Raw genomic sequence first — 16,013 nt, 5'->3', positions numbered from 1 at the left:
CTAACCTCCATTTAAACCTTTCCATTGTGTCTGCCTCAGCTCCATACCTGCTCAGTCTGTTTCAATCATCCACCAGCCTGTTCGTGTTTTTTTTATTCTACAACAAAGGAGAAAGCTCAAGGGCACACAAAAAAGGAAACAGTAATATTTTTTTTTTACAACCAAGGAGAAAGTTTTTTTCTGTTTCCCTCATGAACTTGAATCTATCCAACTTATACCCGTTACTGCGTTAATTCACACAAGTTTTTAATATAAGTACACTCATTTAAATTGCAGTTATTAATCCCCTTCACCCATTTAAATACCTCAAGGTCTAACCAGCTGGTACACTCGAAATAAGATGAATGTTCCTTCTTATTTCTTTTCCCTTTTATCACGAGTTTTTCTTCCTCAGTTTTCTTCTCCTTTCTTTATTTCTGTTTTTCTTTATCTTGGTCACTGTATCTTCATATATAAGTCACGTAGACACAAAGTTAAGGTCACTGATAACGTTGTATACGGAAATAAATATAAGTAGAAGCGTTGTAGTAGTAGTAGTAGTAGTAGTAGTAGTAGTAGCGTGGCACTGAGGTATACTTGGCTATGAGACTGTTACGCCGGGCCCTTTAAGTGGGTTTTAATCCTCTTACGATGTCTGAGTGATCGTAAACAGAATAGTGATGATGATAGGGAGAGCACGAACGATAATGAAGGGAACGGTAATGACGATAGGGGAGAAACTGAACGATTATATTAACGGAAGAAGACGCAAGATTTCCAACAACGTCAATTTCTTTCAACTTTTATCTTCTTAGTTACAGACACGTAAAAATAGGAACAACAATGACTTTCTCTCTTTTTCCTCTTTTTTTCCTTCTCTTTTCCGCGTGAGGTGATGAAAACGTGTATCAGTCAGGTATTTCAGACGTGTGCCAGTCCAGACATTCACTTCAGAAACAGAGTAAAAGTTGCAATAATAATGATAAACGAAGATATATACAGAACAAGGTAAATGAAAATACAGAGAGAAAGGAAGGAAGGAAACAAAGGAAAAAATACGCGATCAACGGAAATAGAAATGATGATGGAATGCGATAATCTGAAAAGAAGATAATATAAAAAAAAATACAGCAGACGTACAAAAAAAAGAAACCAAAAAAAAAACACGTAAAAAGGGGAAAAAAATTAACGAGAAGAAATAGCAAACAACAACAACAACAACAACAACACAAAACAACACCAACAGAGACAAATAAGAATAAGGAGGAGGGGAATAAAAAACGACGAAAGAGAAGAAGAGAAAGAAGAAAAAGTAGAGGTAAAAGAAGGAGGAGAAGGAAGAGGAGGAGGAGGAAGAGGAGGAGGAAGAAGGAGAAGAAGAGGAAGAAAAAAATAAAATAGAGGAGGTTCGTGATGCACCCAAACCTCCTTCAAGAGTGTCTGGGAGGGAGATCTTACTGGAAACGACTCTCTCTCTCTCTCTCTCTCTCTCTCTCTCTCTCTCCTATATAAGAAAACACACCATAACCTGGAACGAGAGAGAGAGAGAGAGAGAGAGAGAGAGAGAGAGAGAGAGAGAGAGAGAGAGAGAGAGAGAGAGAGAGAGAGAGAGAGAGAGAGAGAGAGAGAGAGTAAAACACACACACACACACACACACACACACACACACACACACACACACACACACACACACATACAGACAGACAAACACCATCAGAAAGAGAAGAAGAAGAAGCAGGAGAAGAAGAAATAGCAACAAAAGAAGGAGGAGGAGGAGGAAGAAGATCAAGAAGAGGAGGAGGAGGGAAGAGGTCATGTTGGGCGCCGCTACAGTCCCCTCGGGTGGCGGTGACGAGGGGCTGTTTCTCACGCGGGGGAGGGGCTTTTAGGGAGTGTCGGGGCGGCCTGTGGCTCCCGCGGGGGCGATAGGACGGCGTGAGGGCTGCGGCGGCGGCGGTGGTGGGCGGCGGCAAGGTGGTGGTGGTGGTGGTGGTGGTGTCGTTATAGGCTGTCTTGTTCTGGTGGTGTTGTGTCTTTTGGGTTCCGGAGGTGATGTGGTGGGGGTCGTTGTGTGCGTGTGTGTGTGTGTGTGTGTGTGTGTGTGTGTGTGTGTGTGTGTGTGTGTGTGTGTGTGTTTGGGTGACGCTACAAGGACATGCTAGTCTTCTTCGGCGTTGTTTGTTGTTGTTGATGTTGTTGTTGTTGCTGTTATAGGCGGTTACCTCCACACACAATTCTTTGGTGGTGGTGGTGGTGGTGGTGGTTGTAGTGGTGGTAGTGAAGGCCGCTTTTACTGCTGTTCTTGGTGCTGTCCGTGCTGAGGTCTTCTGATGCTGAGAATGCTGATGCTGCTGCTGAATATAACATTTGCCGCAACAGCGATGATTCTGATACTCCATTGGTGGTGACGGTAGTGATGTTTACGTTTCACCACATTCTACGGTGACTATGGCAGTGGTAGACGGCCTGCATTTATATCAGTGGTGGTAGGGATGGTTGTTACAGGTTGGTCACTCATGCTGCCGTGGGTAGGTGACATGGGACTGTAAGGAGATGGATGGCGAGACTCGTGTGGAGGGACTGTATAGTTCTGACCGGCCGCTGGGGAAGTCACCGCCAGTGCTGTTGTTGTTGTTGCTGTTGTTGTTGTTGTAGGCTGTTACCTTCACACAGCTTTTTAGTGGTGGCAGTGGTGGTGGTGGTGGTGGCGGCGGTGTTACCAGATCATCACACTCCAAGCATCCTATTTTTCAGTTTCCGGCCACACAACTAATGCGAGAAAATAGAAACACATCAGTAATTAACCATTTCGACGGTAACTATTAATGAATCTAGCTATTGGAGTGGAGGGGACAATTTTGGGGTCGGAACTCGGTAATTGTGATAGGCTGAGGACGACAATCTGGCGCCGCTGGTCACCGCTACAGTGGGCCATATTTCTAAACGTTTTGGGCTCCTATTACGACTATTCTCCAAGGGCACAGAGAGGTCTAACCGGGTTTTCATTGGTAATTTTCCCTATCAAAATGCAGAGGCCTTGTACAACTATCAATAGGATCTCCAAACAGTCCATGAAAACCCCAGCAACTTCTACGAGAGGCTTTTAAAACAGGCGAACTGAGGCGCTGATACTGTTAAAAATACGGGCCTGTTGCACTGTGGATGTTGTTGGTGTTGTATTCGCCTGCAGTAACGTTAAGGAGCATACGCTGTGTCTGTGCTTGGCCTCGGTGCTCATTTGTCAGTGATAGGTGCTGTGCTGGAGGCGATGCTGTTTTGCTGTGGTGAGGAGTCGAAGTGATGGTAGTGTTAAAGGTTCTAGAGGTTCTGTGGTGCTGTGGCAAGTTAGAGTGGAGGTAGAGGTGGAAGCTATGCAGTCCTGGAGTAAATAAGGTGATATTTTCAGGCGTGGTGCGTGGTAGCGATCGTAGTGGTAGATGCTGTGTTGTGATGGGGTATCCTTGGTGCTGTGGTGCGCTGTGGCTGGTTAGTGGTAGAGGCTGTGTTGTTCTGAAGTATGGTATTGCTGCTTCGTGCTGTGGTGAGTGGTAGCGATGGTAGAAGCTATGCTGTGGTGGAGTATACTAGTTGCTGTGGAGTGTTGTGGGCGGTTAGCAGTGATGGTAGTGATAATCCTCTACTGTGCTGGGTATGTCAGGTGCTGTGGTGCGCTGTTGTGAGTGGTAGCGATGGTAGAAGCTATGCTGTGGTGGAGTATAGGTGCTGCGGTGCGTTGAGGCCAGTTAGTAGAGATGGTAGTGATAATCCTCTACTGTGCTGGGTATGTCAGGTGCTGTGGTGCGCTGTTGTAAGTGGTAGCGATGGTAGAAGCTATGCTGTGGTGGAGTATAGGTGCTGTGGTGTGTTGTGTAGTAGTATCAGGTGCTGTGGTGCGCTGTTGTGAGTGGTAGCGATGGTAGAAGCTATGCTGTGGTGGAGTATAGGTGCTGTGGTGTGTTGTGTAGTAGTATCAGGTGCTGTGGTGCGCTGTTGTGAGTGGTAGCGGTGGTAGAAGCTGTGTTGTCCCGGGGTAGAGTAGGTGCTGTTCTGCGCTGTGTTGAGTGGTGGCGGCGGCGACTAACAAGGTGTGTCTCCCTCCAACAGTTCTCATCGGTTCTCCTGCCGTACCAGAAGGGCGTCTACACCAACTCCTTCCACGACTCCCACGCGCGCCCCCTACACGAGGTTAGTACCCCCCCCCCCAACCACACCCTCCCTACCACGCCCCTTCTTCCTCTTTTGACATTCACAAAGAGCTACTGAAGCACATTTGTGCCAAGAAAGAGGACCACCTAACCTAACCTAACGTAACCTAACCTAACCTAACCAAACGTAACCTAACCTAACCTAACCTAGCCCAACCTTACCTAACCTAACCTAACCTAACCAAACCTAACCTAACCTAACCTAACCTAGCCCAACCTTACCTAACCTAACCTAACCTAACCTTACCTAACCTAACCTAACCTAGCCTAGCCTAACCTAACCTAACCTAACCTAACCTAACCTAACCTAACCTAACCTAACCTAACCTAACCTAACCTAACCTAACCTAACTTAACCTAACCATCTGTACCCCACACCCATACGACACTCCCTCCCAATGATGTGACTCTTCCTTAACACTTATATTAATGCCCCCAATAGTGTCACCCCACATACACCCACCCCCACCCCAACCCCCACACCCCCACACCCTTACCCAGCCACATCACTCCCACCACACCAACGCACTCCACCCCAAACAACAACACCCCCCCTACAACCTTAATCTCCCTCCCAAATCCACGCACTCACTATCTTCGGCGTCACAGTAGAGCCAGATTTTGTATTTCGTCCCCACCACACCCCGACATAACACCCTCACACTCACCCCAACACACTCTCCTTCACCCCAACACAATAACCCTCACCCCAGTACACTCCACCAAACCCAAACACACTTACGTTCAGCTCATCACACTTAACGTCACCCCAACGTACTCCAACACACCCCAACGCACCCCAAAACATCCCCAACAGCAGCGACCTCTACCTTATATAACCACATTTTTCTCTCCGCGGCGGCAAAGAAAAGAGGAGGAGGAGGAGGAGGAGGAGGAGGAGGAGGAGGAGGAGGAGGAGGAATGTAAGGGTATGGGACACGTTCTCCATCCGACGTGCTCTTGTGTCTTCTTGTAGTAATTTCGAGTATTTTTTGCTGCTGGGTTTTTTTTTTTTTTTTTTTTTGTGGTGGTGGTGGAATCTTCTCTCTCTCTCTCTCTCTCTCTCTCTCTCTCTCTCTCTCTCTCTCTCTCTCTCTCTCTCTCTCTCTCTCTCTCTCTCTCTCTCTCTCTCTCTCTCTCTCTCCCGTTCATCTTAGGCGTTATCACTTTCATCATCGTCATCATCAGTGTTTCGATCTCTCTTCTCACACTGATGCTGGGAGTGAAGGTCAATTTTGTTATTTTTTTTGTTTTGATTTTCTTTTTCTAACGTCAGCGAATACACCTTTCTCTACCTATCTATCTATCTATCTACTACCACCATAACTACAAATACTTCTACTTTTACTACTACCAATACTACTACTACTACTACTACTACTACTACTACTACTGCATCCACTACTTTAGAATATTCCACTCCCAACCACATCACCATTTCCTTCCTCCACCCAGCCTCCTCCACCACCACCACCACCACCAGCATCCCACTTCCCCTTCTCAACCCGCTCGCTGCATCCAAATCTGAGCATCCCGAGAAAGGAGGCTGTTTCCCGCATCTTCCCGTGGCTGAGGCTGGGAGATGAGGGGGGGAGGGGGGAGAGGGAGGGAGGGGGCGGGCACTCCAGGTTTTTTGGGAGCAGAAGTGAGGCTCGTTGGCCAGCTGAGGGGGGGGGAGAGAGAGAGAGAGAGAGAGAGAGAGAGAGAGAGAGAGAGAGAGAGAGAGAGAGAGAGAGAGAGAGAGAGAGAGAGAGAGAGAGAGAGAGAGAGAGAGAGAGAGAGAGGTCACTGGTTTTACGCGAACAATTCTGTGGGTCTTTCTTTCTCTGTTCTCTGGAAATGTTTTCGACTAAGGGGAGAGGGGAGAAGAGGGGGGGGAGAGAAGGGGAGGGGAGATAGGGAGCAGGAGTGGGGAGAGAGATGGAGGGGAATTCTGTATGTGGGTGTCTGTGTGGGAAGATATTAGCGTATGTGCGTGTGTGTGTGTGTGTGTGTGTGTGTGTGTGTGTGTGTGTGTGTGTGTGTGTGTGTGTGTGTTTCCTTGCAAGTATCTCCTTACACTTACATACAAATCAATTTTTACTTCTGCTTTGGTCATTCTCCCGCTCGGTCTGGGCCGACAAATGGGTACCTGGGAATACCTGGGGAAGGTAAACTGTGGTAACCTGGATACCAAACCACCCTTGTGTCCCGGGGTTAAAGGTCATCACCAGGACCAAACTCAAGGGCCAACGTGCCGGAGATGAGCACTGGAGCCACGCGCAGATTAGCATATCCCCCCAACTTGGCTTTTTCTATACATCACCTCACTGTTATTTCTGGAGTCAACCATCACCACCACCCTCTCCACAACACACCACAGCAACACCCACACAATACACTTTCTCGACAAGGTGGAAGGGAGACAGAAGGTGGAGAAAGTGAAAATAGAAGGAAAGCAAGGAAATGAAAAGGGGAGGGCCATGAAGGAAGGAGAATAGAGGGAGTGTCAGTAAAGGGAGAGAGAGAGAGAGAGAGAGAGAGATAGTGAGGAAGAAGGCTGCGGGCATATGTAATGAAGGGAAGGGAAGGGAAGTGAAGGGAAGTCAAGGTATGGATTGAATGAAGGGGATGGAGGTAGATGAATAAAAGAGAACATAAATAAAAGACATAGAAAATAAAAGGAAGGGAAAGGAAAGAGAAAAGTGGGGAATATAAAGGATGAAAGGAAAGAAGGGGAAGTCGGAGGAAGGAAATAAAACAAAAATATAAAAAAAAAACAAAGAAAATGAAATGGAAGGTGAAGGAGGAAGGGAGAAGAGGAAGAAGACAACAGAATTTAAAGAAAAAAGAAAAGACAATGGAAAGAAAATGCTGAAAATGAGAGAAATAGAAGAAGGGATGAAGGAGGGAGAGACAACACAAGTAAAAGACAAAGAAAAGAAAATGGAAAAGGAAAAGAGGGAGAGGAAAGTGACGAGGATGGAGTGAAAAGTAGAAGGGAAAAGAACAGCAGTGAAAAAAAATAAAGAAAAATAAAAGAGAAAGCAATAAAAGAGAAAAAAAGAAAAGAAAAAAAGGAGGGGAACAAAAATACCGCAAAAAATTAGAAGAAACAAAAATAAAGGAGAAAGAAAAGAAGGAAACAGAAGGGAAAGAAAGCAAAGCAAGAAAGCGAAAAAGTAGACAAAAAAAACAAGAACATAAACTCGGATCACTAAAGGGAAGGGAAAGGAAGGAAGGGGGACAGTGAAGGGCAGTGAAGGGCAAGATAAAGCAAGGGAAGGGAAGGGGTGCATGGGGAAAGACTGGACGGGGATCTAGAAGGGAAGCGGATGGGAGGCGGATGGGAGGCGGAAGGGAGGAACAGGTAGGGGGGTCAGCGGGGTACGGGGGGCAAGGGGCGGGAGGAGGCGGCTGTGGGCAGGTGCGCTAAATAATGCAGGTATCTCCGAGGCCGCCCGTGTCGCGAAACAGGTGACCAATCGCAGGACGTGGCGGCAAGGTGTTTCAGCCGGATTTACGAGGCCAGGAGGAGGAGGAGGAGGAGGAAGAGAGGGAGCGGGGGAGAGGAGACGGCATTGGACAAGGAAATGATGAAGAGTAAAGGTAAGGTTAGGTTAGGTTCGCGAAAGGAGGGAAAGGAGAGAGAAGGGAAGGGAAGGGAAAAGAAGGGAAGGGAAGGGAAAAGAAGGGAAGGGAAGGGAAAAGACAGGAAGGGAAGAGCAGGGAAAGGAAAAGAAAGATACATAACCACACTTTCAATTCACTCTTCGACACACAACAACGCTACATCATTCTGAGAGGGAAGAAGATGATGAAACCTGAAACCCAACTTGTACATCAGAGAAAGGTAAATGTGATCCCGTTGCAGAGGCGTCAAAACAACCAACAACAACACTCGCAGATACATCAACGTTCTCAAACATTTCGGAGCTCACACAGCAACATTTGATAAGGCTGTTGTGTTAGTATTTCCATGGGTAGTTTTATGAGCCTGGAGATCGTTTGACAGGGTTTTCGCACCATGAACGAGAAAGAAAAACTCATGGAACCCCGACTAATCTCTCTTGTGGCCTTTGAAAAATAGTTAAGAGAGTCGAAAGCGTCTGAGAGAATGATAAAATAACCCAGTTTTTAATATACTTTTAGACGCATAGGAACTTAACATCATTATTAAAGTGAACTAGATGGTGAGGCATAACGCTGACTTACATATATTTACATAGATATTCAGACCATACCGACCCTATAATAAACGAAGGAGTGTCAGAGCGTAGATAAAATGGAGGAGAAAGAGAAGGAAGGAGAAAATAAAGAAAAAAAGGAGGTAAAAACGAACTTAAAACACCATTCACCTTACCTTAAACACATCCCATAAAACAACCAACAAAAGAGCTTAGCAAAAAAAAAATATATATATATATATAATGAATCCTACCCAAACGGATTCAACGCAGTACTAAACAAATGATTTATCCCGCATTAATCCGAACGCGAAACCTTCCACAACGGGGGGGTCGCGATATAACGAATTCAAGCCTCACTCTCTCTCTTTTTTCCCCTTCGCTCGTGGCAATATACAGCATACATTTATGAGACCCGGATTTGGCCACGCTTGTTAGCTGTCCCTTGCATTTGAACTCCTGATGCGGACGACTTTTTGTTATAGTGTGTGTGTGTGTGTGTGTGTGTGTGTGTGTGTGTGTGTGTGTGTGTGTGTGTCTTCTTCTCTCCTAGTAGTTCCTTTGTCTGTCTGTCTGTCTGTCTTCACTACGTCTATTTTTTTTTTTTATCTATCTGTTTCCCTTTTTTTCTTTTTTTGGTGTCTGATTTTCTCTCTGTGTTTCTGTCTGTCTTCCTTTTCCCTGTTCGTTTTCGTTTGTCTGTCTGTCACTCCTCTTTCTTTTTTGTTTGTTTGTTTTTCTAAGATTTTGTGTCTGTCTAGAATTGTATGAAGTTGTATGATTCTCTCTCTCTCTCTCTCTCTCTCTCTCCTACTCTTACCACCATTAACTACAACATTCTAAATCAACTCTTAAAAACTCACGACACAAACCAATATTCAGCATAATAATAATTGAAATATTACTCAACCTCAATATACCGTGACGCAATAATTACCAGCATAAAGCTCGGCGTAAATACCTCGCGTATTTACCCCCGCGCAAGCTGTCTGTGCGTATGTGTGGGGGGGATGGGGGGCGAGGGGGGGAGATGCTTATGCCGTCCTAATTACTGAAAGGCGTAATAAAGGGACTTGGGTTCCTAGTACGCGCAAAAAGTGATACGCTCCGAAAAAAGGGCAAAAAAAAAATAATAAATAGAAATCAGTCAAGCGCTAACGTAAGTAATTGTTTGAAAAGTATAGAGTAAAACAAAATTAAATTAAATTAAAATAAATAAAAGTATAGAGAAACGTAACTGTGACTGTTCTTGGTCTTTGTTAGTCTTAATATGGAAGGGAAACGTCATGGAAGAAGGGCGGGAAAAATGTTCAAAGACGCGAGTGTGTAAAGAAAACGGGTTGTTGTTATGAAAGACTTCCAACCAAGGGGGAGACTCAACGATACTTGTCTTGAGGCTCGATTCCTTCCTGCTCTCTGTTCATCTTAATAATCTCGGTTTCTCCTTTTCATAGTAGTTTATTTTTCTGTCCGTCCATCTGTCTATGTCTGTCTCGCTTATGTATGTTTTTTTTTCTGTCTATATATCTGTCTGTCTATCCCTTTCCTTGTAGTTTGTGCTTAAAGTTTAAAAAAATACTAATATAAAGAAAATGGGATGCGTTATAAAGACTTCCAGAGAGACAGACTCACCAATGCTTCCAGTAAGACTTGATTATATCCTAGACTCGACTTATGCTTCATTGTGACTTGATTCTTTTCCTTTGATAGTCGTGAGATGTGAGGAAAATTTGAGATGGTTGGAATTGAAGGTGTTTGGTAGACTGTAAAGAGCGCTAAAGACACTTGATTGTACCCGGAATGTGACTCGCTTCTCATCCTCTGCTAATGGCAAGATATAAAGTAAATTTGATGGGAATGATGGAACTCGGGAAAAAAAAAGTCCACTTCAAAGATGAGTGTTCCGGTATTGTGTCACAGAGGTGGATTTGTGTTGCTTGCTTGTGTTGAGTTTCTGCAAATATTAGATACCGTGAGTGAAAGGATAATGATGTGTGTTGCTAATGGTCTCTAGAAATTACACGAATAAAGTAATAATTATAAATATAACAATAATGATAATAATAACAAAAGTAATAATAATAAATACAGTAATGATAGTAATAATAATAATAATAATAATAATAATAATAATAATAATAATAATAATAATAATAATAATAATAATAATAATAATAATAATAATAATAATAATAATAATAATAATAATAATAATAATAATAATAATAAAATCAACAACACCAGCGATAATGATCATAATAAGTCTTCACAAAGCGCCCTCGTCATGATACTCATTAATAATTCTTAAGCTGCGTTTATTGCAGTATTATCTATTACTTGCATTCAATTATTCAATAAGTTCTAGCTTTACTCTGATGTGTTTAAGCGCTCGTTGCGATAACTGACGTTCAATGAGTCTTTACACAATGAGGACTTTTTTTTCTGAAACCTAAAAATTGACCATCGCTCGCTGTAATGTATAGCGTCAGAGCTTTCAATAGCCCAGCGCAGACTTTTCCCTGAATATGTAAATGTCTGTATAGCGGCAGAGCTTTCAATAGCCCAGCACAGACGTTTTCCCTGAATATGTAAATGTCTATCACTCGCTGGTAATATATGGCCGAAACTGACCTCTATTTCGGACACCTCTTTGGATTCTTTTGGGGAGCAGCGAGTAGCGGGCTCATTTTTCATTATTATTTTTGTTTACTTTTTTTGTGCCCTTGAGCTGTATCCTTTGTTGTAATAAAAAAAAACTTCCATAGATCGACCTTCCATAGTCCAGCACAGACTTTTTTGGTGGAATATGGAAATGTCTGACTCTCTAGCAGTAGCCAAGCTTTCCACGGTCCCTCCAGCGCCCCTGGCGATGAACACTGCACGCTACACGGCGGCAGCCTCGTCACCCCACGTCTGCAGGCTGCCGCGCGTGTCCTGGGTCTCCCTCACAACGAGACGTCAGTGTGTTGATTAACCCTATCCGATCCGAGGGGGTACATATCTGGCCTCCCCTAAGCACTTATAATACCGGTTGTTGTTGTTTTTTTTAACTTTCCACTAGCTTCTTTTCATTCATTATTCATTATTGTTTTACACTATTGATTCGGTACCAGTACTTAGTGTTCATGAGCGTTATCGTTGTTCAGGTAAATGAGTACGATGCTAGGTGTTGCGAGCGCGAAAATTTGAAAACGTCGGATCGGATACGGTGAAGGATGTCACGTCCCGCGCGGAGGTGAGGAGTATCGTGCGTCACTGGTGCCCTAAACACGCAGACGTGACACCTGTAACGTAGCACCTCGCTCACCTCCCGGAGACGCCCACATAGAAAAAAATAACGAATACCTGACCAGACTACAATTTTTTTTTTTTTTTTTTTTTTGCAACAAAGGAGACAGCTCAAGGGCACAAAAAAAAGGACACAATAATAAAAAAAAAAGCCCGCTACTTCCTGCTCCTGTAATGCATAACAACGTTTAAACGATGTATTAAAAGAAGACCATTTAAAACGCGAACCACTACTACTTCGAAAGAAAACTAAATAACAAAAACGAAAACGTCAACCAAAAACTAACTTACGAGGAGATGAAGAAAGATCAGAGGTCCAAACGAGGTCCAAACTACTCTTTCCGAAAAACAAAATTGATGCTTCCCAGAATTTTCCCTGAGAGATTTTAATTTTCCCAGCATAATCATTTCTAACTATTTTCGGGTTGGACATCTTTATCACAAGGCAAAGATCTCAGAGCAGGATTTATATGGGGTAGTAATTCTGTATAATTCGCCTTTTAGGAAACTTTCACTCAAACTCCCTGACCTTACCGGAGAGGAAAAAGATGAACAGCTTCTCCAAGTTTTCTTAGATTTCCGGAAAGAGAGAAAACCCCGCCAAGGACTGACTGCTAAACCGATTATATATACTACGTGTGTGTGTGTGTGTGTGTGTGTGTGTGTGTGTGTGTGTGTGTGTGTGTGTGTGTGTGTGTGTGACTTTTCAATAAATACTGCAAAACTTCATCTCTCTCTCTCTCCAGCCCACCTTTAGGCCTATTTCTATACTCCACAATAGGAAAAAATCAGGAAACCAATTAGGAAAAGGTAAATTTGAACGTCGCGGCCACACCTTGACTCCCATTCCCTGCCTCTCCTATTCCCCCATTCCCATTTCTTTACCCAATACCCTCCCATCACTTTTGCTCCCATTTCCTCTCATACACTAACATCAGACAGTATTTTCTTTCCCTATCCCCAATTTCCCCATTCACCCCATTATTTACTTGCATCCCATCATCCCATTTTTATCCCCATTCACAATTACTAAGCAAGATTTAACTCCCTATTACATTCTTAAGCCCATTTTTTATACCTTATTCCCTTTTTCTTGCCTCTATTAATATGTAGCAGTAACCCCTACAAACAGCCGTGTGCTCTTCTCCCCGGTGACACTTCCCTTCCTGCTAATTGTTTATCTTCAACTCTCTGTCCACGTCCTCCTATAGTTCTCTTATACATTTTGTACCCCACACACACCAACACTTCAATGTCATTTACACTACACAACATTCATATAAACGCATACACACTTAACCACGTCTTTTATGTGTTTTGTTTGTCCCAATGACTTGTATGTATTTTTATATGGTTAGATTTGCCTACCACTGTACTGCAGAAGAGGGGAGGGGGAAAGGGGAGGAGTTGGAGTCGGAGTCCTTAAAATTTCATGGAGTTAGTGTTGGAGTCCCTTTGTTTATGTTCGAGTCCACACGCTTGAGTTTTTATCCACTTTATTCCCGTCCACATCACCAGAATCTCCTCTCTTCCCCATCCATAATATTTCCACACCCTGTCCCCTTCCCATCCTAACCCAAACAAAACAATATATGGATGAAAACTATTTTTTTTCTCTTATAAAATCTAAACTTGAGTCATAACAAGTCTTCTCCCTCTCCCTCTCTCTCTCTCTCTCTCTCTCTCTCTCTCTCCCCCTGGTTAACAAGCCAGAGCGAAAACACTTAACAAGAATAAAAAAAAGAAAATTCGTCAGTTAAATCCACTTTCACGTTTCTCTCTCTCTCACACACACACACACACACACACACACATAACAAAATAAATGATAGACTCCACACTATACTGCGCTGAGAGAGAGAGAGAGAGAGAGAGAGAGAGAGAGAGAGAGAGAGAGAGAGAGAGAGAGAGAGAGAGAGAGAGAGAGAGAGAGGAAGAAGACGGAGAGAGAAAGAAAGATAAGAGAAAGCGAGCGAGGAGAAAATAAAATAAAGCAGGAGGAGAGAGAGAGAGTGAGAGTGATGATGATGATTATATTAAAGGGAGAGAGAGAGGGAGAGAAAGAGAAGAGGAGAAAGAGAGAAAGAGAGAGAGGAAAGAATAAGTGAAAAAAATAAGTGAGAGGGAGAGAGAGAGAGAGAGAGAGAGAGAGAGAGAGAGAGAGAGAGAGAGAGAGAGAGAGAGAGAGTGTGTCGGTCCATTAGTTCACGTTTTCACCGCTACGATTTCCTAATGACAGACTTTAAGACGCTCTCTTCATCCTGACTTCCAAACACTCCTTTTTTTTCTTTTTTCTTTTTTACTCTTTCCTCCTCCTCTTCGACTTCACCTCCGAACCACCACCTCCTCCTCCTCCTCTTCTTCTTCTTCCTCCTCCTCCTCCTCCTCCCATCCGGCCGCCAACACTGAATTGTTTCACGAAGGAGTAATGTTTTCACTCTTGCCTCCCAAACTTACACACACACACACACACACACACACACACACACACACACACACACACACACACACACATACACAAACGCACTTAATGTATCTTTTTCTTTTTTTTTAACCCTGATTAAAGCAGAAGATAAAAGTAATATGGCTGTAAAATAATAATAATAATAATAATAATAATAATAATAATAATAATAATAATAATAATAATAATAATAATAATAATAATAATAATAATAATAATAAACACTGGACTGGTAACGAAATATATTAAGTCGTGCTCTCTCTCTCTCTCTGCATCTCACGCGGTGGTTCGTTTTTTTTGGGGGGAAGGAATGGAAGGAAGGAAGGAAGGAAGGGAAGGAAGAAAGGAAGAAAGTAAGGAAGTAAGGAGGGAGGGAGGGAAAGATGGAAGGAAGGAAGGAAGGAAGGAAGGGAAGGGAAGGGAAAGGAAGGGAAGGGAAGGGAAAGGAAGGGAAGGGATGTGATAGGTCGGAAGAGTAAGGGAAGGGGTGTGTTATCTTTCCCTTCACTTCACCCTACCTCTTCCCCTTCACTTTCCCCCCCATCATCTTTCCCATCCATCGCTCCCTTATCCCTTCACAAAACTCTATTTCTGCCCTTCAATACCCCTTCCAAGTGTGCCCTGCCCTTCACATATCCCCATCCTCCTCCCCATCTCACCCTCTTCCCCACTATTCTCCCCTTCACATCCCCTCCCCTACCAACCCATCCGCAGTTCTCCCTCCTTCCCTGCCCTTTACCTATCCTTATCCACCTCCCCACCTCCTTACCCTCCCTCCACTAACCTCCCTTTCACCTCCCCTCCCCTACCAACCCATCCCCACCTTCTCCCTCCTACCCTACCCTTTACCTATCCTCATACCCCTCCCCATCTCCTTACCCTCTTCCTCCCTCCCCTCCCCTTTATATCACATCCCCTACCAACCCCTCCCCACACTCTCCTTCCTTCCCTGCCCTTCACCTATCCTCATCCCCCTCCCCACCTCCTTACCCTCTCCCCCAGTAATCTCCCCTGCCTATCTCCTCCCCTACCAACCTATCAACACTTTCTCCCTTCTCTGCCCTTTACCTATCCTAATACCTCTCCCCTTTCCTTACCCTCCTCCTCCCCCACCTCCCCTTCACCTCCCCTCCCCTACCAGCCCATCAACACTTCATCCCTCCTTCCCTACCCACTCCCACTTCATCCCTCTCCCCTTCCTTCTCCATCATCACCTCCTATCCTTTCCCACCCCCCATCACCCATCCATATCCTCCTCCCATCCCCCTCCCTCTCAAACCAACAGTGCCTTCTATCCCCCTCCTTTCACCCACCCCTACTGCCTCCCCCCTCCCCTCCCTCTCCTCCCCCCTAACCACGCCCCGCCCTCAAGCTCTCAATCCCAGGAAGCTGCAGCGGTCGAGGTTTTGAACTCAAGAAGCTGGAACCGGGAGTGAGTGAGTGAGGAAGGGAAGGAGGGAGGGAGGGGAAGAGGAAGAGAGAGGAAGGAAAAAGGAAAAGAAGAAAGAATGGTGGAGAGAAAGAGATGAAGAGAGGGAGAAGAAGAGGAAGAGAGAGGAAGGAAAAAGAAAAAGCAGAGAGAATGGTGAAGAAGGTGAGAGGGAGAGGGAAAGGAGAAAGGATAAGAAGGGAGAGAAAGAGATAAAGAGAGGGAAAGAGAGGAAGGGAGAGAGGGAGAGAGAGGAAAAAGAAAATACAGAAAGAATGGTGGAGAAGGTGAGAGGGAGAGGGAAAGAAAGGAAGGATAGGAAGGGAGAGAAATAAATAAAGAGGGGGGAAAAAGAGAAAGGAAGGAAGGCAGGAATCAGACAGAGGAAAGATTGGAAGGAAGAGGAAAAGAGAGGGAAGGAGAGAAAGTACAGGAGAGGGATGGAGAGGGGATGAAAAAAAGGAAGGAAGAAAGGAGAAGG

General features: G+C 44.4%; 1 protein-coding gene across 3 annotated transcripts in view; it reads left to right on the top strand.

The window, feature by feature from the left end:
* Positions 1 to 16,013, top strand: part of LOC126985066 (inhibitory POU protein-like) — a 194,037-nt gene that overhangs the window by 64,943 nt on the left and 113,081 nt on the right. For all 3 annotated transcript variants that reach the window (XM_050839411.1, XM_050839410.1, XM_050839409.1), the window contains exon 2: positions 4,085 to 4,165. In XM_050839411.1, coding sequence (XP_050695368.1) covers positions 4,085 to 4,165 — 81 coding nt within the window. The remainder of the gene's footprint in view (positions 1 to 4,084; positions 4,166 to 16,013) is intronic.

The sequence above is a fragment of the Eriocheir sinensis genome, chromosome 58, assembly GCF_024679095.1.
Source record: "Eriocheir sinensis breed Jianghai 21 chromosome 58, ASM2467909v1, whole genome shotgun sequence".
Taxonomy (NCBI): Eukaryota; Metazoa; Arthropoda; class Malacostraca; order Decapoda; family Varunidae; genus Eriocheir; species Eriocheir sinensis.
This window is presented reverse-complemented; position numbering and strand designations above follow the sequence as displayed.